The sequence below is a fragment of the Oncorhynchus masou genome, unplaced genomic scaffold, assembly GCF_036934945.1.
Source record: "Oncorhynchus masou masou isolate Uvic2021 unplaced genomic scaffold, UVic_Omas_1.1 unplaced_scaffold_1336, whole genome shotgun sequence".
Taxonomy (NCBI): Eukaryota; Metazoa; Chordata; class Actinopteri; order Salmoniformes; family Salmonidae; genus Oncorhynchus; species Oncorhynchus masou.
The window spans coordinates 5,901-31,389 of record NW_027003239.1 but is presented as its reverse complement, the minus strand read 5'-3'; the positions used below and the strand labels follow the sequence as shown (position 1 = coordinate 31,389).

Sequence of the window (25,489 nt, the reverse complement as noted above, 5' to 3'; positions counted from 1 at the left end):
ATCCTACCTGCTGCTCCCTACCTGCTGCTCCCTACCTGCTGCATCCTACCTGCTGCTCTCTACCTGCTGCTCCCTACCTGCTGCATCCTACCTGCTGCTCTCTACCTGCTGCTCCCTACCTGCTGCATCCTACCTGCTGCTCCCTACCTGCTGCATCCTACCTGCTGCTCCCTACCTGCTGCTCCCTACCTGCTGCTCCCTACCTGCTGCATCCTACCTGCTGCTCCCTACCTGCTGCTCCCTACCTGCTGCATCCTACCTGCTGCTCCCTACCTGCTGCTCCCTACCTGCTGCATCCTACCTGCTGCTCTCTACCTGCTGCTCCCTACCTGCTGCATCCTACCTGCTGCTCCCTACCTGCTGCTCCCTACCTGCTGCATCCTACCTGCTGCTCCCTACCTGCTGCATTCTACCTGCTGCTCCCTACCTGCTGCATTCTACCTGCTGCTCCCTACCTGCTGCATTCTACCTGCTGCATTCTACCTGCTGCATCCTACCTGCTGCTCCCTACCTGCTGCATCCTACCTGCTGCTCCTACCTGCTGCTTCCTACCTGCTGCATCCTACCTGCTGCTCCCTACCTGCTGCTCCCTACCTGCTGCATCCTACCTGCTGCTCCCTACCTGCTGCATTCTACCTGCTGCCCCTACCTGCTGCTCCCTACCTGCTGCATCCTACCTGCTGCTCCCTACCTGCTGCATCCTACCTGCTGCTCCCTACCTGCTGCATTCTACCTGCTGCTCCCTACCTGCTGCATCCTACCTGCTGCTCCCTACCTGCTGCTCTCTACCTGCTGCATTCTACCTGCTGCTCCCTGCCTGCTGCATCCTACCTGCTGATCCCTTCCTGTTAAAGAACAATGCTGTCTCTCTGAGGCATCCCTTCCTGCTGCCGTCTAGCTGCTAAAGAACGATGTAAACAAGCAGAGACACATCGTGTAAACAAATAACAAGACTGCCTTTGTAATACAAAAACATTTTAATTATTCCAAATATTCATCACAAACATAGAAAATACACCAACAAACGGCCAGAGACGCCTCATACACAGCGCCATCTTTCACACCGTTTCAAACATCATCCCTCATCATTCTAAACATCATTCAGAAAACGCATCACAGTGGTTTCAGCGCCTGTTTATTGGTCAAATATATCCCTCTGATGACATCATCAACAAGAGACGGTCGAGAGTTTAAAGTTGATAGTTCTCACAGTGTCTTCCTTCCTCTGCCTCTCTTTCCCCCCCTCCCACCTCTCTTACCACCCCTCCCTTCTCTCGGTTGGCCCCTAAACACTGACTGGGCCGTTACCATGGCGACCCCGCTGTCACCGTCGCTGTCGTCCCCGGAACTGCTGCTGTCATTCTGCTCCGTCCTATTGGGGAGGAGTTTAGGTTGAGGTACTCCGTTATTAGGAGGCGGAAGCACTTCTTTCCTCTGCTGGCTGGCTCCTCCCACAGCCAGGCTGGCCCCTCCCACATTCTGACTAACCACTCCTACTTTCTCTCTTTCTTGGCTGGCCACTCCCACATCATGGTTGGCTCTTCCCACATCCTCTTGAGCAGGCTTACTGACCTCTGCCCCCAGGAATCCTCCTGTCCCCTCCTCCACCTCTCCCTTCCTCTGCTTTGGCTCTGACCTCTTCCCTCTTTTAGCCTTGGACGGAGAGCCAATCCCCTCTTCTTCCTCCTCCCTCCCTCCGTCCTCCCTCTCCTCCCTCCCTCCGTCCTCCCTCTCTTTCCTCTTTATACAGGTGACAGCCCGGCGGAGGCGCTGGCTCTTGATGGCCTGTCTCTCCTGCTGCTCCAGACGGAAGAACGAGTCAATACGCAGCTGGGTCTACAGGGAGGGAGGAGGGGAGAGAAGGAGGGGGGGGACTAAAGAAGAAGGAGGACGGAGGGGAGGGGGAGGAGAGAAGGGCGGAGGGGATGGAGGAGAGGAGAGAAGACGGAGGGAGGGGAGGGAGAAGGGAGGGAAGAGGAAGGAGGAGAGAAGGAGGGAGGAGAGAAATACGGAGGGGAGGGAGGAGAGGAGGGCGGAGGGGGATGGAGGAGAGGAGAGAAGAGCGGAGGGGAGGGAGGAGAGGAGAGAAGGACGGAGGGGATGGAGGAGAGGAGAGGGAAGAGGAATGGAGGTATTCAGGACAGATCAGAGGCAAATTGAGACAAATTCACAATAAATTCACTATTATACCCAAGTTATTCACAATAAATTCACTATTATACCCAAGTCATTCTCAATCTCTACTTGCAATAATTACTACCAACAATTGATCCAGATTAATACATATCGATCCAGACTAATACATATCGATCCAGACTAATACCTATCGATCCCGACTAATGCCTATCGATCCCGACTAATGCCTATCGATCCCGACTAATGCCTATCGATCCCGACTAATGCCTATCGATCCCGACTAATGCCTATCGATCCAGACCAATTCCTGTTGATCCAGACTAATACCTATTGATCCAGACTAATGCCTATTGATCCAGACTAATGCCCATTGATCCAGACTAATACCTATTGATACAGACTAATGCCTATTGATCCAGACTAATACCTATTGATCCAGACTAATACCTATTGATCCAGACTAATACCTATTGATCCAGACTAATGCCTATTGATCCAGACTAATACCTATTGATCCAGACTAATACCCGTTGATCCAGACTAATACCTATTGATCCAGACTAATACCTATTGATCCAGACTAATACCTGTTGATCCAGACTAATACCCATTGATCCAGACTAATACCTATTGATCCAGACTAATACCCGTTGATCCAGACTAATACCTATTGATCCAGACTAATACCCGTTGATCCAGACTAATACCTATTGATCCAGACTAATGCCTATTGATCCAGACTAATACCTATTGATCCAGACTAATACCTATTGATCCAGACTAATACCTATTGATCCAGACTAATACCTATTGATCCAGACTAATGCCTATTGATCCAGACTAATACCTATTGATCCAGACTAATACCTATTGATCCAGACTAATGCCTGTTGATCCAGACTAATACCTATTGATCCAGACTAATACCTATTGATTCAGACTAATGCCTATTGATCCAGACTAATGCCTATTGATCCAGACCAATGCCTATTGATCCAGACCAATACCTATTGATCCAGACCAATACCTATTGATCCAGACCAATGCCTATTGATCCAGACCAATGCCTATTGATCCAGACCAATGCCTATTGATCCAGACCAATGCCCATTGATCCAGACCAATGCCCATTGATCCAGACCAATGCCCATTGATCCAGACCAATGCCCATTGATCCAGACCAATGCCCATTGATCCAGACCAATGCCCATTGATCCAGACCAATGCCCATTGATCCAGACCAATACCTATTGATCCAGACCAATACCTATTGATCCAGACCAATGCCTATTGATCCAGACCAATGCCCATTGATCCAGACCAATGCCCATTGATCCAGACCAATGCCCATTGATCCAGACCAATGCCTATTGATCCAGACCAATGCCTATTGATCCAGACCAATGCCCATTGATCCAGACCAATGCCTATTGATCCAGACCAATGCCCATTGATCCAGACTAATGCCCGTTGATCCAGACTAATACCTATTGATCCAGACTAATACCCATTGATCCAGACTAATGCCCGTTGATCCAGACTAATACCTATTGATCCAGACTAATGCCTATTGATCCAGACTAATGCCTATTGATCCAGACTAATACCCATTGATCCAGACTAATGCCCGTTGATCCAGACTAATACCTATTGATCCAGACTAATACCTATTGATCCAGATTAATACCTATTGATCCAGACTAATACCCATTGATCCAGACTAATACCTATTGATCCAGACTAATACCCATTGATCCAGACTAATGCCCATTGATCCAGACTAATACCTATTGATCCAGACTAATGCCTATTGATCCAGACTAATACCTATTGATCCAGACTAATACCTATTGATCCAGACTAATACCCATTGATCCAGACTAATACCTATTGATCCAGACTAATACCTATTGATCCAGACTAATACCCATTGATCCAGACTAATACCTATTGATCCAGACTAATACCTATTGATCCAGACTAATACCTATTGATCCAGACTAATACCTATTGATCCCAACTAATGCCTATTGATCCAGACTAATACCTATTGATCCAGACTAATACCTGTTGATCCAGACTAATACCTGTTGATCCAGACTAATACCTGTTGATCCAGACTAATACCTATTGATCCAGACTAATACCTATTGATCCAGACTAATACCTATTGATCCAGACTAATACCTGTTGATCCAGACTAATACCTATTGATCCCGACTAATACCTATTGATCCAGACTAATACCTATTGATCCAGACTAATACCCATTGATCCAGACTAATACCTATTGATCCAGACTAATACCTGTTGATCCAGACTAATACCTATTGATCCAGACTAATACCTGTTGATCCAGACTAATACCCGTTGATCCAGACTAATACCCATTGATCCAGACTAATACCCATTGATCCAGACTAATACCCATTGATCCAGACTAATACCTATTGATCCAGACTAATGCCTATTGATCCCGACTAATGCCTATTGATCCAGACTAATACCTATTGATCCAGACTAATACCTATTGATCCAGACTAATACCTATTGATCCCGACTAATGCCCATTGATCCAGACTAATGCCCATTGATCCAGACTAATACCTATTGATCCAGACTAATACCTATTGATCCAGACTAATACCCATTGATCCAGACTAATACCTATTGATCCAGACTAATACCTATTGATCCAGACTAATACCTGTTGATCCAGACTAATACCTATTGATCCAGACTAATACCTGTTGATCCAAAGTAATACCTATTGATCCAGACTAATACCTATTGATCCAGACTAATACCTATTGATCCAGACTAATACCTATTGATCCAGACTAATGCCTAATGCCTATTGATCCAGACTAATACCTATTGATCCAGACTAATACCTATTGATCCAGACTAATACCTATTGATCCAGACTAATACCTGTTGATCCAGACTAATACCTGTTGATCCAGACTAATGCCTATTGATCCAGACTAATACCTATTGATCCAGACTAATACCTATTGATCCAGACTAATACCTATTGATCCAGACTAATACCTATTGATCCAGACTAATACCTATTGATCCAGACTATTGATCCAGACTAATACCTATTGATCCAGACTAATGCCTATTGATCCAGACTAATACCTTATTGATCCAGACTAATACCTATTGATCCAGACTAATACCTATTGATCCAGACTAATACCTGTTGATCCAGACTAATACCTATTGATCCAGACTAATACCTATTGATCCAGACTAATACCTATTGATCCAGACTAATACCTATTGATCCAGACTAATACCTATTGATCCAGACTAATACCTATTGATCCAGACTAATACCTGTTGATCCAGACTAATACCTATTGATCCAGACTAATACCCATTGATCCAGACTAATACCTGTTGATCCAGACTAATACCTGTTGATCCAGACTAATACCTATTGATCCAGACTAATACCTATTGATCCAGACTAATACCTGTTGATCCAGACTAATACCTATTGATCCAGACTAATACTGATCCAGACTAATACCCATTGATCCAGACTAATACCTGTTGATCCAGACTAATACCTATTGATCCAGACTAATACCTGTTGATCCAGACTAATACCTATTGATCCAGACTAATACCTGTTGATCCAGACTAATACCTATTGATCCAGACTAATACTGATCCAGACTAATACCCATTGATCCAGACTAATACCTATTGATCCAGACTAATACTGATCCAGACTAATACCCATTGATCCAGACTAATACCTGTTGATCCAGACTAATACCTATTGATCCAGACTAATACCTATTGATCCAGACTAATACCTATTGATCCAGACTAATACCTATTGATCCAGACTAATACCTATCGATCCAGACTAATACCTATTGATCCAGACTAATACCTATTGATCCAGACTAATACTGATCCAGACTAATACCCATTGATCCAGACTAATACCTGTTGATCCAGACTAATACCTATTGATCCAGACTAATACCTATTGATCCAGACTAATGCCTATTGATCCAGACTAATACCTGTTGATCCAGACTAATACCTATTGATCCAGACTAATACCTATTGATCCAGACTAATACCCGTTGATCCAGACTAATACCTATTGATCCAGACTAATACCTATTGATCCAGACTAATACCTATTGATCCAGACTAATACCTATTGATCCAGACTAATACCTATTGATCCAGACTAATACCTGTTGATCCAGACTAATACCTATTGATCCAGACTAATACCTATTGATCCAGACTAATACCTGTTGTGTGTTGAGCTGTTTGATAACAGGATATAGAGTCTCTTCTGTCTTCCTGCTGTTCCAACCAAAACGACTCTCACAGAACGTAGACTGAGGGTTGAGGAAAACTGGTCCCAAAGACGACACAGAACATCTCTCACACACGCACACACACACACACACTCTCCTAAAGGATATTCCTTGAGGAGGTCGAGGTGTGGGCGGCCCCAGCTGAAGGAGCTTTCTGATAGGTCGACGCTGGGCTGCAGGTAGGCAGTTGCCACAGCAGGGTTGGGGAAGCCCGGCCGCAGCCGAAGCCCTCTCAGTTTCCTCTTGACCTTGGAGTCACGGGGGTCAGAGGTCAGACGTTGCTGCTGCTGGGCCAAGGACCACCACTCACTGCAAGGGGAAACAGAGACAGAAAGCACAGACAGACCGAGTAAAGCAAAACAGCTGTGTCTCTGTGATCTCTGAGGGAATTGAACCCACAACCTTGGCATAGCTAAAGTCACACAGGACCACTCATTCATTATTCATCACCACACAATACCCTGAACCCACCCAGACCACTAGATACCAACCCCCCCCACCAGACCACTAGATACCAACCCCCCCACCAGACCACTAGATACAACCCCCCCACCAGACCACTAGACACAACCCCCCACCAAAACCACTAGATACCAACCCCCCCACCAGACCACTAGATACCAACCCCCCCACCAGACCACTAGACACAAACCCCCCACCAAACCACTAGACACCAACCCCCCCACCAGACCACTAGATACCAACCCCCCCACCAGACCACTAGACACAACCCCCCCCCACCAGACCACTAGATACCAACCCCCCCCCACCAGACCACTAGATACCAACCCCCCCACCAGACCACTAGACACAAACCCCCCACCAAACCACTAGACACCAACCCCCCACCAGACCACTAGATACCAACCCCCCACCAGACCACTAGACACAACCCCCACCAGACCACTAGATACCAACCCCCCCACCAGACCACTAGACACAACCCCCCCACCAGACCACTAGACACAACCCCCCCACCAGACCACTAGACACAAACCCCCCCACCAGACCACTAGATACCAACCCCCACCAGACCACTAGACACAACCCCCCACCAGACCAATAGACACAAACCCCCCACCAGACCACTAGACACAACCCCCCACCAGACCACTAGACACAACCCCCACCAGACCACTAGACACAAACCCCCCCACCAGACCACTAGATAACAACCCCCCACCAGACCACTAGATAACAACCCCCCACCAGACCACTAGACACAAACCCCCCCACCAGACCACTAGACACAACCCCCCCACCAGACCACTAGATACAACCCCCCCACCAGACCACTAGATACCAACCCCCCCACCAGACCACTAGACACAAAACCCCCCACCAAACCACTAGACACCAACCCCCCCACCAGACCACTAGATACCAACCCCCCACCAGACCACTAGACACAACCCCCACCAGACCACTAGATACCAACCCCCACCAGACCACTAGACACAACCCCCCCACCAGACCACTAGACACAACCCCCCCACCAGACCACTAGACACAAACCCCCCCCACCAGACCACTAGATACCAACCCCCCCACCAGACCACTAGACACAACCCCCCCCACCAGACCAATAGACACAAACCCCCCACCAGACCACTAGACACAACCCCCCCACCAGACACAACCCCCCACCAGACCACTAGACACAAACCCCCCCACCAGACCACTAGATAACAACCCCCCCACCAGACCACTAGATAACAACCCCCCACCAGACCACTAGACACAAACCCCCCCACCAGACCACTAGATACCAACCCCCCCCCACCAGACAACTAGACACAAACCCCCACCAGACCACTAGATACCAACCCCCCACCCCCCCACCAGACCACTAGATACCAACCCCCCACCAGACCACTAGATACCAACCCCCCACCAGACCACTAGACACAACCCCCCCCCCACCAGACCACCAGATACCAACCCCCCACCAGACCACTAGACACAACCCCCACCAGACCACTAGATACCAACCCCCCACCAGACCACTAGATACCAACCCCCCCCCCACCAGACCACTAGACACAACCCCCCCCACCAGACCACCAGATACCAACCCCCCCCCCACCAGACCACTAGACACAACCCCCCCACCAGACCACTAGATACCAACCCCCCACCAGACCACTAGATACCAACCCCCCCACCAGACCACTAGATACCAACCCCCCACCAGACCACTAGATACCAACCCCCCACCAGACCACTAGATACCAACCCCCCCACCAGACCACTAGATACCAACCCCCCCACCAGACCACTAGACACAACCCCCCCCCCACCAGACCACTAGATACCAACCCCCCCACCAGACCACTAGACACAACCCCCACCAGACCACTAGACACAACCCCCACCAGACCACTAGACACAACCCCCCACCAGACCACTAGACACAACCCCCACCAGACCACTAGACACAACCCCCCACCAGACCACTAGACACAACCCCCACCAGACCACTAGATACCAACCCCCACCAGACCACTAGATACCAACCCCCACCAGACCACTAGATACCAACCCCCCACCAGACCACTAGATACCAACCCCCCCCCACCAGACCACTAGATACCAACCCCCCACCAGACCACTAGACACAAACCCCCACCAGACCACTAGATACCAACCCCCCACCAGACCACTAGATACCAACCCCCCCCCACCAGACCACTAGATACCAACCCCCACCAGACCACTAGACACAACCCCCCCACCAGACCACCAGATACCAACCCCCCACCAGACCACTAGATACCAACCCCCCCACCAGACCACTAGATACCAACCCCCCCCCCCTCACCAGACCACTAGATACCAACCCCCCACCAGACCACTAGACACAACCCCCCCACCAGACCACTAGATACCAACCCCCCCACCCAGACCACTAGACACAACCCCCCCCCCACCAGACCACTAGACACCAACCCCCCCACCAGACCACTAGATACCAACCCCCCCACCAGACCACTAGATACCAACCCCCCCACCAGACCACTAGACACAATCCCCCCCCCACCAAACCACTAGACACCAACCCCCCCACCAGACCACTAGACACAACCCCCCCCCCCCACCAAACCACTAGACACCAACCCCCCCACCAGACCACTAGATACCAACCCCCCCACCAGACCACTAGATACCAACCCCCCCCACCAGACCACTAGACACAACCCCCCCAGCAGACCACTAGACACAACCCCCCCCACCAGACCACTAGATACCAACCCCCACCAGACCACCAGATACCAACCCCCCCACCAGACCACTAGATACCAACCCCCCCACCAGACCACTAGACACAACCCCCCCCCAGACCACTAGATACCAACCCCCCCCCACCAGACCACTAGACACAACCCCCACACCAGACCACTAGATACCAACCCCCCACCAGACCACTAGATACCAACCCCCCCCACCAGACCACTAGACACAACCCCCACCAGACAACTAGATACCAACCCCCCCCACCAGACCACTAGATACCAACCCCCACCAGACCACTAGATACCAACCCCCCCACCAGACCACTAGATACCAACCCCCCCCCACCAGACCACTAGACACAACCCCCCCACCAGACCACCAGATACCAACCCCCCCACCAGACCACTAGACACAACCCCCCACCAGACCACTAGATACCAACCCCCCCACCAGACCACTAGATACCAACCCCCCACCAGACCACTAGATACCAACCCCCCCACCAGACCACTAGATACCAACCCCCCACCAGACCACTAGATACCAACCCCCCCACCAGACCACTAGATACCAACCCCCCACCAGACCACTAGACACAACCCCCCACCAGACCACTAGATACCAACCCCCACCAGACCACTAGATACCAACCCCCACCAGACCACTAGACACAACCCCCCCACCAGACCACTAGATACCAACCCCCCCACCAGACCACTAGATACCAACCCCCCACCAGACCACTAGATACCAACCCCCCCACCAGACCACTAGATACCAACCCCCCACCAGACCACTAGACACAAACCCCCCCCCACCAGACCACTAGATACCAACCCCCCACCAGACCACTAGACACAACCCCCCCCCCACCAGACCACTAGATACCAACCCCCCCACCAGACCACTAGATACCAACCCCCCACCAGACCACTAGATACCAACCCCCCCCACCCAGACCACTAGACACAACCCCCCACCAGACCACTAGATACCAACCCCCCACCAGACCACTAGATACCAACCCCCCACCAGACCACTAGATACCAACCCCCCCACCCAGACCACTAGATACCAACCCCCCCACCTAGACCACTAGACACAACCCCCCACCAGACCACTAGATACCAACCCCCCACCAGACCACTAGACACAACCCCCCCCCCACCAGACCACTAGATACCAACCCCCACCAGACCACTAGATACCAACCCCCCACCAGACCACTAGACACAACCCCCCCCACCAGACCACTAGACACAACCCCCCCCACCAGACCACTAGATACCAACCCCCCCACCAGACCACTAGACACAACCCCCCCCCCACCAGACCACTAGATACCAACCCCCCACCAGACCACTAGACACAACCCCCCCCACCAGACCACTAGATACCAACCCCCCCACCAGACCACTAGATACCAACCCCCCCCCACCCAGACCACTAGATACCAACCCCCCCCACCCAGACCACTAGATACCAACCCCCCCACCAGACCACTAGATACCAACCCCCCCACCAGACCACTAGACACAACCCCCCCACCAGACCACTAGACACAACCCCCCCCACCAGACCACTAGATACCAACCCCCCACCAGACCACTAGATACCAACCCCCCCCCACCAGACCACTAGACACAACCCCCCCCCACCAGACCACTAGATACCAACCCCCCCACCAGACCACTAGACACAACCCCCCCACCAGACCACTAGATACCAACCCCCCACCAGACCACTAGATACCAACCCCCCACCAGACCACTAGACACAACCCCCCCACCAGACCACTAGATACCAACCCCCCCACCAGACCACTAGATACCAACCCCCCACCAGACCACTAGACACAAACCCCCCCACCAGACCACTAGATACCAACCCCCCCACCAGACCACTAGACACAACCCCCCCCCACCAGACCACTAGACACAACCCCCCACCAGACCACTAGACACAACCCCCCCCCACCAGACCACTAGATACCAACCCCCACCAGACCACTAGACACAAACCCCCCCCACCAGACCACTAGATACCAACCCCCCCCCCACCAGACCACTAGACACAACCCCCCACCAGACCACTAGACACAACCCCCCCACCAGACCACTAGACACAACCCCCCCCCACCAGACCACTAGATACCAACCCCCCCACCAGACCACTAGACACAAACCCCCCCACCAGACCACTAGATACCAACCCCCCACCAGACCACTAGACACAACCCCCCCACCAGACCACTAGACACAACCCCCCACCAGACCACTAGACACAACCCCCCCCCACCAGACCACTAGACACCAACCCCCCACCAGACCACTAGATACCAACCCCCACCAGACCACTAGACACAACCCCCCCCCACCAGACCACTAGATACCAACCCCCCACCAGACCACTAGACACAACCCCCCCCACCAGACCACTAGATACCAACCCCCCCACCAGACCACTAGATACCAACCCCCCCACCAGACCACTAGATACCAACCCCCCACCAGACCACTAGACACAACCCCCACCAGACCACTAGATACCAACCCCCCACCAGACCACTCGATACCAACCCCCCACCAGACCACTAGATACCAACCCCCCACCAGACCACTAGATACCAACCCCCCACCAGACCACTAGATACCAACCCCCACCAGACCACTAGATACCAACCCCCCCACCAGACCACTAGACACAACCCCCCCCCCAGACCACTAGACACACCCCCCCCACCAGACCACTAGACACAACCCCCCCACCAGACCACTAGACACCAACCCCCCACCAGACCACTAGATACCAACCCCCCACCAGACCACTAGACACAACCCCCCACCACCAGACCACTAGATACCAACCCCCCACCAGACCACTAGACACAACCCCCCCACCAGACCACTAGATACCAACCCCCCCCACCAGACCACTAGATACCAACCCCCCCACCAGACCACTAGATACCAACCCCCACCAGACCACTAGACACAACCCCCCACCAGACCACTAGATACCAACCCCCCACCAGACCACTCGATACCAACCCCCCACCAGACCACTAGATACCAACCCCCACCAGACCACTAGATACCAACCCCCCACCAGACCACTAGACACAAACCCCCCCAGCAGACCACTAGACACAACCCCCCCACCAGACCACTAGACACAACCCCCACCAGACCACTAGACACAACCCCCCACCAGACCACTAGACACAACCCCCCCCCACCAGACCACTAGACACCAACCCCCCACCAGACCACTAGATACCAACCCCCCACCAGACCACTAGACACAACCCCCCCACCAGACCACTAGACACAACCCCCCACCAGACCACTAGATACCAACCCCCACCAGACCACTAGATACCAACCCCCACCAGACCACTAGACACAACCCCCCCACCAGACCACTAGACACAACCCCCCCACCAGACCACTAGATACCAACCCCCCCACCAGACCACTAGACACAACCCCCCCCCCAGACCACTAGATACCAACCCCCACCAGACCACTAGACACAACCCCCCACCAGACCACCAGATACCAGACCACCAGACCACTAGACACCAACCCCCACCAGACCACTAGATACCAACCCCCCCAGATACCAACCCCCCCCCCCAGTCACCCCCGGTCCTGACCTGAACATGCTGACTGGTTCCGTGCCAGGTCCTGGGAACTCGTTGAGTATCTCCATGCCCGTCACATAGCCCACCCCCGGGACTCCCTCCGTATAGTCACTACCCAGCAGGTAGGCCAGGTTAATCAGCTTGGTACGGTCCACACCTGGGGAGGGACGAGGTTAGGGTTAGAGAGAGTAGGCTAGTGGTGTGGGTGGGGGTGGTTGGTGTCTAGTGGTTTGGGTGGGGGGTGGTTGGTGTCTAGTGGTTTGGGTGGGTTGGCATCTAGTGGTTTGGGTGGGGGGTGGTTGATGTCTAGTGGTTTGGGTGGGTTGGCATCTAGTGGTTTGGGTGGGGGGGTGGTTGGCGTCTAGTGGTTTGGGTGGGGGAGTGGTTGGCGTCTAGTGGTGTGGGTGGGGGGGGTGGTTGGTGTCTAGTGGTTTGGGTGGGTGGGTGGGGGTGGTTGGTATCTAGTGGTTTGGGGGGGTTGGCATCTAGTGGTTTGGGTGGGGGGGTGGTTGGTGTCTAGTGGTGTGGGTGGGGGGGTGGTTGGTGTCTAGTGGTTTGGGTGGGTGGGTGGGGGTGGTTGGTATCTAGTGGTTTAGGGGGGTTGGCATATAGTGGTTTGGGGGGGTTGGCGTCTAGTGGTGTGGGTGGGGGGGTCATAAGTAGTGTTCTAACCAGTTGGTTCTGTAGGTCTACGAACCCAGTTGGTTCTGTAGGTCTACGTACTGCTAGGGTTCTACGAACCCAGTTGGTTCTGTAGGTCTACGTACTGCTAGGGTTCTACGTACCCAGTTGGTTCTGTAGGTCTACGTACCCAGTTGGTTCTGAAGGTCTACGAACCCAGTTGGTTCTGTAGGTCTACGTACCCAGTTGGTTCTGAAGGTCTACGAACCCAGTTGGTTCTGTAGGTCTACGAACCCAGTTGGTTCTGTAGGTCTACGTACTGCTAGGGTTCTACGTACCCTGTTGGTTCTGTAGGTCTACGTACCCAGTTGGTTCTGTAGGTCTACGTACTGCTAGGGTTCTACGTACCCAGTTGGTTCTGTAGGTCTACGTACTGCTAGGGTTCTACGTACCCAGTTGGTTCTGTAGGTCTACGTACCCAGTTGGTTCTGAAGGTCTACGAACCCAGTTGGTTCTGTAGGTCTACGAACCCAGTTGGTTCTGTAGGTCTACGTACCCAGTTGGTTCTGTAGGTCTACGTACTGCTAGGGTTCTACGTACCCAGTTGGTTCTGTAGGTCTACGTACCCAGTTGGTTCTGTAGGTCTACGTACTGCTGGGGTTCTACGTAACCAGTTGGTTCTGTAGGTCTACGTACTGCTAGGGTTCTACGTACCCAGTTGGTTCTGTAGGTCTACGTACCCAGTTGGTTCTGTAGGTCTACGTACTGCTGGGGTTCTACGTACCCAGTTGGTTCTGTAGGTCTACGTACTGCTAGGGTTCTACGTACCCAGTTGGTTCTGTAGGTCTACGTACCCAGTTGGTTCTGTAGGTCTACGTACTGCTAGGGTTCTACGTACCCAGTTGGTTCTGTAGGTCTACGTACCCAGTTGGTTCTGTAGGTCTACGTACTGCTAGGGTTCTACGTACCCAGTTGGTTCTGTAGGTCTACATACCCAGTTGGTTCTGTAGGTCTATGTACTGCTAGGGTTCTATGTACCTAGTTGGTTCTGTAGGTCTACGTACCCAGTTGGTTCTGTAGGTCTACGTACTGGTAGTATTCTAGGTATTTGTTCTGGCTGAAGAAGTTCTTGTAGACGTGTCGTCCCCCGAACAGCCAGACGTCGCTGTCATCGGTGATTGTTCCGTGGGTCTGGTCGGTCCGGTCCAGGGCTGCACACTGGGCCTCGGCCTCACCGGGAGCCACCAGGAAGGGTACGCCAAACAACCTCAGCAGCTCCTGACGGACAAGACACCGGGACATTAGACCGGGTAAGGGATCGTCATCGACGACGGGGGAGGGGGGGCTTTCTATGGAAAATAATGACCGACAGGAAATGGTGTGTTCCACGGAGCGGTGAAGAACTGACCTTCCACAGAGATGTATTACTTTCCAGAAAACACAGAGCCCAGAGTTGATTATTAATCTTTTTACAACATGGCTATAATTTAACACATTTGCGGCTAAACATTGTGTTCAACATTCACTGAAGTAGTTAGCATGTTTACTTGATAGCTACAGTAGTTGCCGTGGTAATAGTTTAGCTAACCAAACTATCAGTCCTTGCTAGTTTAGCTAACCAAACTATCAGTCCTAGCTTGTTTAGCTAACCAAACTGTCAGTCCTAGCTAGTGTGGCTAACCAAACAAACTATCAGTCCGAGCTAGTTTGGCTAACCAAACAAACTATCAGTCCTAGCTTGTTTGGCTAACCAAACAGACTATCAGTCCTAGCTTGTTTGGCTAACCAAACAGACTATCAGTCCTAGCTTGTTTGGCTAACCAAACAAACTATCAGTCCTCGCTAGTTTAGCTAACCAAACTATCAGTCCTAGCTAGTTTAGCTAACCAAACTATCAGTCCTAGCTTGCTATTATAAAAATCTAATTCAACAACGCCAATGAATGTTTTCAATTGGACTTTTGCTTTCAAAAGCAGGTCAAAACATAGAACATGTAAGCATAAAAAAGGGGCTTAGGCGGTGACCGTGGCAATGGGCGCGATCAGCCAATAGCCACAGCTGAATTTTGGAGAACACTTTAGAGCCCCCCCCCAGCAGTTTTACATCTTGTTTCCTGTAAATCTATACCTTTTGCCATGGCCAATGCCGTGATCAAACATAACCACATCAATACGGATAACTTCATTGTTTTGGGAATTTTCAATCACTTGTTTTTGGTGATTGTTTAGTTTCTCAAAGATTGTAGGATATTATTAAAATATACACGACCGTTCAAAAGTTTGGGGTCACTGAGAAAGACAAATGTCCTTGTCTTGAAATACAGTGTAGACATTGTTAATGTTGTAAATGACTATTGTAGCTGGAAACGGCTGATTTTTAATGGAATATCTATATAGGCGTACAGAGGCCCATTATCAGCAACCATCACTCCTGTGTTCCAATGGCACGTTGTGTTAGCTAATCCAAGTTTTTCATTTTAAAAGGCTCATTGATCATTAGAAAACCCTTTTGCAATTATGTTAGCACAGCTGAAAACTGTTGTTCTGATTAAAGAAGCAATCAAACTGGCCTTCTTTAGACGAGTTGAGTATCTGGAGCATCAGCATGTGTGGGTTCGATTACAGGCTCAAAATGGCCAAAATCAAAGAACTTTCTTCTGAAACTCATCAGTCTATTCTTGTTCTGAGAAATTAAGGCTATTCCATGCGAGAAATTGGCAATTGTCTCCTTTATCAGACTGACTAAATGTGTGTTGACCGTCTCCTTTATCAGACTGACTAAATGTGTGTTGACCGTCTCCCCTACCTGGCTCTCCAGACACATCTGTCCGGTAACGGTGGCAGCGATGCGTTCCTGTTGCTGCTTCTGTTCCCTCAGCCTGGACTGCTGCTCTCCAAGACTGCTCTCTAGCGCCACCAGCTCATCCTGGTGGACAATACAGGTACTGCATCAACCCAGTTCCACTACTGTACACAGTAACAGCTCCTCCTACAGGACAATACAGGTACTGCATCAGCCCAGTTCCACTACTGTACACTAACACCTCCTCCTACAGGACAATACATGTACTGCATCAACCCAGTTCCACTACTGTACACAATAACACCTCCCCCTACAGGACAATACAGGTACTGCATCAACCTAGTTTCACTACTGTACACAGTAACACCTCCCCCTACAGGACAATACAGGTACTGCATCAACCCAGTTCCACTACTGTACACAGTAACACCTCCCCCTACAGGACAATACAGGTACTGCATCAGCCCAGTTCCACGACTGTACACAGTAACAGCTCCCCCTACAGGACAACACAGGTACTGCATCAACCTAGTTTCACTACTGTACACAGTAACAGCTCCCCCTACAGGACAATACAGGTACTGCATCAACCTAGTTTCACTACTGTACACAGTAACACCTCCCCCTACAGGACAATACAGGTACTGCATCAACCCAGTTCCACTACTGTACACAGTAACAGCTCCCCCTACAGGACAATACATGTACTGCATCAACCCAGTTCCACTACTGTACACAGTAACAGCTCCCCCTACAGGACAATACAGGTACTGCATCAACCCAGTTCCACTACTGTACACAGTAACACCTCCCCCTACAGGACAATACAGGTACTGCATCAGCCCAGTTCCACTACTGTACACAGTAACACCTCCCCCTACAGGACAATACAGGTACTGCATCAACCCAGTTCCACTACTGTACACAGTAACACCTCCCCCTACAGGACAATACAGGTACTGCATCAACCCAGTTCCACTACTGTACACAGTAACACCTCCCCCTACAGGACAATACAGGTACTGCATCAGCCCAGTTCCACTACTGTACACAGTAACAGCTCCCCCTACAGGACAATACAGGTACTGCATCAACCCAGTTCCACTACTGTACACAGTAACAGCTCCCCCTACAGGACAATACAGGTACTGCATCAACCTAGTTTCACTACTGTACACAGTAATCCTCAAATCTCTACTGTACAAACAGCTCCCCTACAGGACAACACAGGTACAGCATCCTCAAATCTCTACTGTACAAACAGCTCCTCCTACAGGACAACAGTTACAGCATCCTCAAATCTCTACTGTACAAACAGCTCCCCCTACAGGACAATACAGGTACTGCATCAACCCAGTTCCACTACTGTACACAGTAACAGCTCCCCCTACAGGACAACACAGGTACAGCATCCTCAAATCTCTACTGTACAAACTGCTCCCCCTACAGAACAACAGTTACAGCATCCTCAAATCTCTACTGTACAAACAGCTCCCCCTACAGGACAACACAGGTACAGCATCCTCAAATCTCTACTGTACAAACAGCTCCCTCTACAGGACAACATCCTCAAATCTCTACTGTACAAACAGCTCCAACAACACATCTCAACCACACACAGAGAAACAGACATTTTCCTGTCTATTTCCTGGTCATCTCCATCCCCATGCTCTGTCTTTTCACCACGACATGTAAGCAGTACTTATCTTACCACGTTGATGTCTTCCCACTCGTTGGGTAGAGGAACAGAAGCTGGGGCAGGAGGATCTGGGCTGGGCTCTGTGGGAGGCTGGGGCTCCTCGTCCTCCTCCCTCTCTTCCAGAGGGATAGCTCTGCTACTTAAAGCCTCCTCCTCCTCCTTCTTGGCCACGTCTTCCTGTGCCTTAGCTGGAGCACCGCCCTCAACCTCTATCAGCGAATCATCTGTCTCCTCCTCCTTTAGCTCCTCCCCCTCAGACACGTCAATGAAGCTCTCTGAATCACTGTCCTCCATCTTCACAATCTGTCCATTCCTCTCCTCCCCGGTGTTCTGTCCCTTCCTCTCCTCCCCGGTGTTCTGTCCATTCCTCTCCTCCCTGGTGTTCTGTCCATTCCTCTCCTCCCTGGTGTTCTGTCCATTCCTCTCCTCCCCGGTGTTCTGTCCATTCCTCTCCTCCCCGGTGTTCTGTCCATTCCTCTCCTCCCCGGTGTTCTGTCCATTCCTCTCCTCCCTGGTGTTCTGTCCATTCCTCTCCTCCTGCGAGGGAGGTAAAGGCCCAGTCACTAGGCTGCTCCTCCCAGTCTCCTCCTCTCTGTTTAGACCAAGGCCTGATGGGGGAATAACACAGAGAGCCTGACCCAAACTGTCCCCCTGACCCACTGCAGAGTGGAAAGCTCTGTTCCTGTTGTCGATGGCTTGCTCCACCTCCTCCCTGCTCCTCCTGCTGACGGTTTCCTCCTCCATGCTGAGGAGCACCCTGTCCGCAGGAGGAATGGGGAGGCAGAGGGGGAGGGGCGACTGTTGCTCATCCCCCTTCTCCACCCCAAGCCTGTCCTCATTGGTCAGAGATGTCCTCGGGGGCGTGTCCTTCCCTTCAGTCTCCTCCTCTGAGCTGCTGATGACAAACAGTCGGTTCGCAGGACGCTGGGGACTGGGAGGGTGGGGTTTAACAGGAGAACTGCCAATCATGGTGGCGTATGGGGACGGGCCTACGTCCAACTCTTCTCCCGTGGCTCGCTGAATGGCCAGGAGGGTACGAGGAGACACACTGCCACCCCCCTCCTCCTCCTCAGCCCTACTCCCTCCCCTACCCCAGGAGCTATCCTCCTCCTCCTCCTCCTCCTCCTCTGAGAAGCTGCCATCCATGGCAGCCTGGATGGCCTTCAGTGTTCGGGGGGAGATGGGTGCTGTATTCCCCAGGCTCGGGCTCGGGTCCTGGGGACGTTTAGACGATGATGAGGGGCCCTCCTCCAGGCTCTCCTCCTCTGAGATGGGTCTCCAAAGGGGCTCAGGTCTCTCCCCTCCCCCCGTCCTAACCCTCCCTGACAGGGGACCACCCAACCAGGGAGAGGCCGCAGGCTGGATGTCTGGCACCCTCTCACTGTTGTCGGTCTTCTTCGGACCTGAGGAACACACACACACACACACACGCACACAAGCGCGCGCGCACACACACACACACACACACACACACACACACACACACACACACACACACACACACACACACACACACACACACACACAGGGGATGAGTTTGAACAGGTTTAATGCGGAGAATCGCTCAATTTGATCGCTGACCCACTTCGACCTCTAACCTTTGATGAGGATGTAGTGGGTGGAGTCTTCTGAGAGGAGGCGTCGTGTCTCCACGCTGTGCCCCTCCCCCTGGTTGTATAGCTCCACCCCCGGGGCGTTCCCAGCACTACGGTTGGACATCTCTCTCTCCACCCCCTCCAGACGCACGTTCAGATTGTTCCTCTGCAGCAGCCCTGCTAGCTGGTACTGGGAGAAGTCCCCTGACCGCTGGGAGAGGGGGGGACTGGGTTAGGGTGCATGACACACACACACACAGAGACAGACAGTGTGTGTGGTACCTCAGGGGGTGTGTGGTACCTCAGGGGGTGTGTGGTAACTCAGGGGGGGTGTGGGGTAGATGGTGTGTGGTACCTCAGGGGGTGTGTGGTACCTCAGGGGGTGTGTGGTACATGGTGTGTGGTACATGGTGTGTGTTACCTCAGGGGGTGTGTGGTACCTCAGGGGGTGTGTGGTACATGGTGTGTGGTACCTCAGGGGGTGTGTGGTACCTCAGGGGGTGTGTGGTACATGGTGTGTGGTACCTCAGGGGGTGTGTGGTACCTCAGGGGGTGTGTGGTAACTCAGGGGGTGTGGGGTACATGGTGTGTGGTACCTCAGGGGGGGTGTGGTACCTCAGGGGGGTGTGGTACATGGTATGTGGTACATGGTGTGTGGTACATGGTGTGTGGTACATGGTGTGTGTTACCTCAGGGGGTGTGTGGTACCTCAGGGGGTGTGTGGTACATGGTGTGTGGTACCTCAGGGGGTGTGTGGTACCTCAGGGGGTGTGTGGTACATGGTGTGTGGTACCTCAGGGGGTGTGTGGTACCTCAGGGGTGTGGGGTACATGGTGTGTGGTACCTCAGGGGGTGTGGTACCTCAGGGGGTGTGGTACATGGTGTGTGGTACATGGTGTGTGGTACATGGTGTGTGGTACATGGTGTGTGGTACCTCAGGGGGTGTGTGGTACCTCAGGGGGGGTGTGGGGTACATGGTGTGTGGTACCTCAGGGGGTGTGGTACCTCAGGGGGTGTGGTACCTCAGGGGGGGTGTGGTACCTCAGAGGGTGTGGGGTACATGGTGTGTGGTACCTCAGGGGGTGTGGTACCTCAGGGGGTGTGGTGGGTACTCGGGGGGGGGGGGGTGTGGTACATGGTGTGTTACCTCAGGGGGTGTGTGGTACCTCAGGGGGGTGTGGGGTACCTCAGGGGGTGTGTGGTACCTCAGGGGGTGTGTGGTACCTCAGGGGGTGTGGTACCTCGGGGGTGTGGTACCTCAGGGGGTGGTACCTCAGGGGGTGGTACCTCAGGGGGTGTGTGGTACATGGTGTGTGGTACCTCAGGGGGTGGTACCTCAGGGGGTGTGTGGTACCTCAGGGGGTGTGTGGTACCTCAGGGGGGGGTGTGGTACCTCAGGGGGTGTGTGGTACCTCAGGGGGTGGTACCTCAGGGGTGTGTGGTACCTCAGGGGGTGTGTGGTACATGGTGTGTGTTACCTCAGGGGGTGTGTGGTACCTCAGGGGGTGTGGGGTACCTCAGGGGGTGTGTGGTACATCAGGGGGTGTGTGGTACCTCAGGGGGGTGTGGTACCTCAGGGGGTGTGGTACCTCAGGGGGTGGTACCTCAGGGGTGTGTGGTACATGGTGTGTGGTACCTCAGGGGGTGTGTGGTACATGGTGTGTGGTACCTCAGGGGGTGTGTGGTACCTCAGGGGGTGTGGTACCTCAGGGGGTGTGTGGTACCTCAGGGGGTGTGTGTGGTACCTCAGGGGGGTGTGTGGTACCTCAGGGGGTGTGTGGTACCTCAGGGGGTGTGTGGTACCTCAGGGGGGGGGGGTGGTACCTCAGGGGGGGGTGGTACCTCAGGGGGTGTGTGGTACATGGTGTGTGGTACCTCAGGGGGTGTGTGTGGTACCTCAGGGGGGTGTGTGGTACCTCAGGGGGTGTGTGGTACCTCAGGGGGTGTGTGGTACCTCAGGTGGTGTGGTAACTCAGGGGGGGTGTGGTAACTCAGGGGGTGTGGTACCTCAGGGGGTGTGGTACCTCAGGGGGTGTGTGGTACCTCAGGGGGTGTGTGGTACATGGTGTGTGGTACCTCAGGGGGGTGTGGTACCTCAGGGGGTGTGGTACCTCAGGGGGTGTGTGGTACCTCAGGGGGGGTGGTACCTCAGGGGGTGTGGTACCTCAGGGGGTGTGGTACCTCAGGGGGTGTGGTACCTCAGGGGGGGTGTGGTACCTCAGGGGGTGTGGTACCTCAGGGGGTGGGGTACCTCAGGGGGGTGTGGTACCTCAGGGGGTGTGGGGTACCTCAGGGGGTGTGGGGTACCTCAGGGGGGTGTGGTACCTCAGGGGGGTGTGGTACCTCAGGGGGTGTGGGGTACCTCAGGGGGTGTGGGGTACCTCAGGGGGGTTGTGGTACCTCAGGGGGGTGTGGTACCTCAGGGGGTGTGGTACCTCAGGGGGGTGTGGTACCTCAGGGGGGTGTGGTACCTCAGGGGGGTGTGGTACCTCAGGGGGTGTGGTACCTCAGGGGGTGTGGTACATGGTGTAGGGTACCTCAGGGGGTGTGGGGTACATGGTGTGTGGTACCTCAGGGGGGTGTGTGGTACCTCAGGGGTGGGGTGGTACCTCAGGGGGTGTGGTACCTCAGGGGGGTGTGGTACCTCAGGGCGGGTGTGGTACCTCAGGGGGTGTGGGGTACCTCAGGGGGTGTGGGGTACCTCAGGGGGTGTGGGGTACCTCAGGGGGTGTGGTACCTCAGGGGGGTGTGGTACCTCAGGGGGGTGTGGTACCTCAGGGGGTGTGGTACATGGTGTGGGGTACCTCAGGGGTGTGGGGTACATGGTGTGTGGTACCTTCGGGGTGTGTGGTACCTCAGGGGGTGTGGTACCTCAGGGGGTGTGGTACCTCAGGGGGTGTGGTACCTCAGGGGGTGCGGTACCTCAGGGGGTGCGGTACCTCAGGGGGGCGGTACCTCAGGGGGGCGGTACCTCAGGGGGCGGTACCTCAGGGGGCGGTACCTCAGGGGGCGGTACCTCCAGGGGGGCGGTACCTCAGGGGGGGCGGTACCTCAGGGGGGCGGTACCTCAGGGGGTGCGGTACCTCAGGGGGTGCGGTACCTCAGGGGGTGCGGTACCTCAGGGGGTGCGGTACCTCAGGGGGTGCGGTACCTCAGGGGGGGTGCGGTACCTCAGGGGGGGTGCGGTACCTCAGGGGGTGCGGTACCTCAGGGGGTGCGGTACCTCAGGGGGGTGGCACCTCAGGGGGTGTGGTACCTCAGGGGGTGTGGTACCTCAGGGGGGTGTGGTACCTCGGGGTGTGGTACATGGTGTGTGGTACCTCAGGGGGTGTGGTACATGGTGTGTGGTACCTCAGGGGGTGTGGTACCTCAGGGGGTGTGGTACCTCAGGGGGTGTGGTACCTTAGGGGGTGTGGTACCTCAGGGGGTGTGGTACATGGTGTGTGGTACCTCAGGGGGTGTGTGGTACCTCAGGGGGTGTGTGGTACATGGTGTGTGGTACCTCAGGGGTGTGTGGTACCTCAGGGGGTGTGGTACCTCAGGGGGGGTGTGGTACCTCAGGGGGGTTGTGGTACCTCAGGGGGGTGTGGTACCTCAGGGGGGGTGTGGTACCTCAGGGGGGGTGTGGTACCTCAGGGGGGGTGTGGTACCTCAGGGGGGGTGTGGTACATGGTGCGTCGTCTCTTGCTGAATTCCTTCATGTCTTTAAGGATCTCATGTTTCACCTCAGGAGGCATGGCAGAAAACTCCTCAGAGTTGATGTCCACAGAGTTAGAGTCTTCATAGAAATCCCCCTGACAGACAGACAGACAGGAGACAGGAGACAGGAGACAGGCAGCAGACAGACAGGAGACAGGCGACAGGCAGGAGACAGGAGACAGACAGGCAGACAGGAGACAGACAGACAGGAGACAGACAGACAGGAGACAGGCAGACAGGCAGACAGACAGGAGACAGACAGACAGACAGACAGGAGACAGACAGGAGACAGGAGACAGGCAGACAGGAGACAGACAGGAGACAGACAGACAGGAGACAGACAGGCAGACAGGAGACAGACAGGAGACAGGCAGACAGGAGACAGACAGGAGACAGACAGACAGGAGACAGACAGGCAGACAGGAGACAGACAGGAGACAGACAGACAGGAGACAGACAGGCAGACAGGAGACAGACAGGAGACAGGCAGACAGGAGACAGACAGGAGACAGGCAGACAGGAGACAGACAGGCAGGCAGGCGACAGGCAGACAGACAGGAGACAGACAGGAGACAGGCAGACAGACAGACAGACAGACAGACAGAACAGACAGGAGACAGACAGACAGGAGACAGACAGGAGACAGACAGACAGGAGACAGACAGACAGACAGGAGACAGACAGGAGACAGGCAGACAGGAGACAGACAGACAGGAGACAGACAGGAGACAGGCAGACAGAACAGACAGACAGACAGGCAGACAGACAGGAGACAGACAGGAGACAGACAGACAGGAGACAGACAGACAGGAGACAGAGAGACAGGAGACAGACAGACAGGCAGACAGACAGACAGGAGACAGACAGGAGACAGACAGACAGGAGACAGACAGACAGACAGGAGACAGACAGGAGACAGACAGGAGACAGGCAGACAGGAGACAGACAGACAGACAGGAGACAGGCAGACAGGAGACAGACAGGAGACAGACAGGAGACAGACAGACAGGAGACAGACAGGAGACAGACAGGAGACAGACAGGAGACAGACAGACAGGAGACAGACAGACAGGAGACAGACAGGAGACAGACAGGAGACAGACAGGAGACAGGCAGACAGGAGACAGACAGGAGACAGGCAGACAGAACAGACAGACAGACAGACAGGCAGACAGACAGGAGACAGACAGGAGACAGACAGACAGGAGACAGACAGACAGGAGACAGACAGGAGACAGAGAGACAGGAGACAGACAGGCAGACAGACAGGCAGACAGACAGGAGACAGACAGACAGGAGACAGACAGACAGACAGGAGACAGACAGGAGACAGACAGGAGACAGGCAGACAGGAGACAGACAGACAGGAGACAGGCAGACAGACAGGAGACAGACAGGAGACAGACAGACAGGAGACAGACAGACAGGAGACAGACAGGAGACAGGCAGACAGAACAGACAGAGAGACAGACAGGAGACAGGCAGACAGGAGACAGACAGACAGACAGACAGACAGACAGGAGACAGACAGACAGGAGACAGACAGACAGACAGGAGACAGACAGGAGACAGACAGACAGACAGACAGGAGACAGACAGACAGACAGGAGACAGGCAGACAGGAGACAGGCAGACAGGAGACAGGCAGACAGGAGACAGACAGGAGACAGACAGACAGGAGACAGACAGGAGACAG

The 25,489-nt window shown here is 53.6% G+C and overlaps 1 protein-coding gene across 1 annotated transcript; it reads right to left on the bottom strand.

Annotated features, from left to right (window-relative positions):
• Window positions 1-958: 958 nt before the first annotated feature.
• On the bottom strand, window positions 959-23,890 carry LOC135530412 (DNA excision repair protein ERCC-5-like). The gene is made up of 9 exons (XM_064958745.1): window positions 23,745-23,890; window positions 20,098-20,305; window positions 18,512-19,902; window positions 16,804-16,923; window positions 15,063-15,276; window positions 13,390-13,534; window positions 6,606-6,806; window positions 6,429-6,513; window positions 959-1,836 (listed from the first exon to the last, which is right to left on the bottom strand). The coding sequence occupies exons 1-9, from the start codon at window positions 23,829-23,831 to the stop codon at window positions 1,207-1,209; spliced, it is 3,081 nt and encodes a 1,026-aa protein (XP_064814817.1). The 5' UTR covers window positions 23,832-23,890; the 3' UTR covers window positions 959-1,206.
• Between the last annotated feature and the right edge of the window lie 1,599 nt (window positions 23,891-25,489).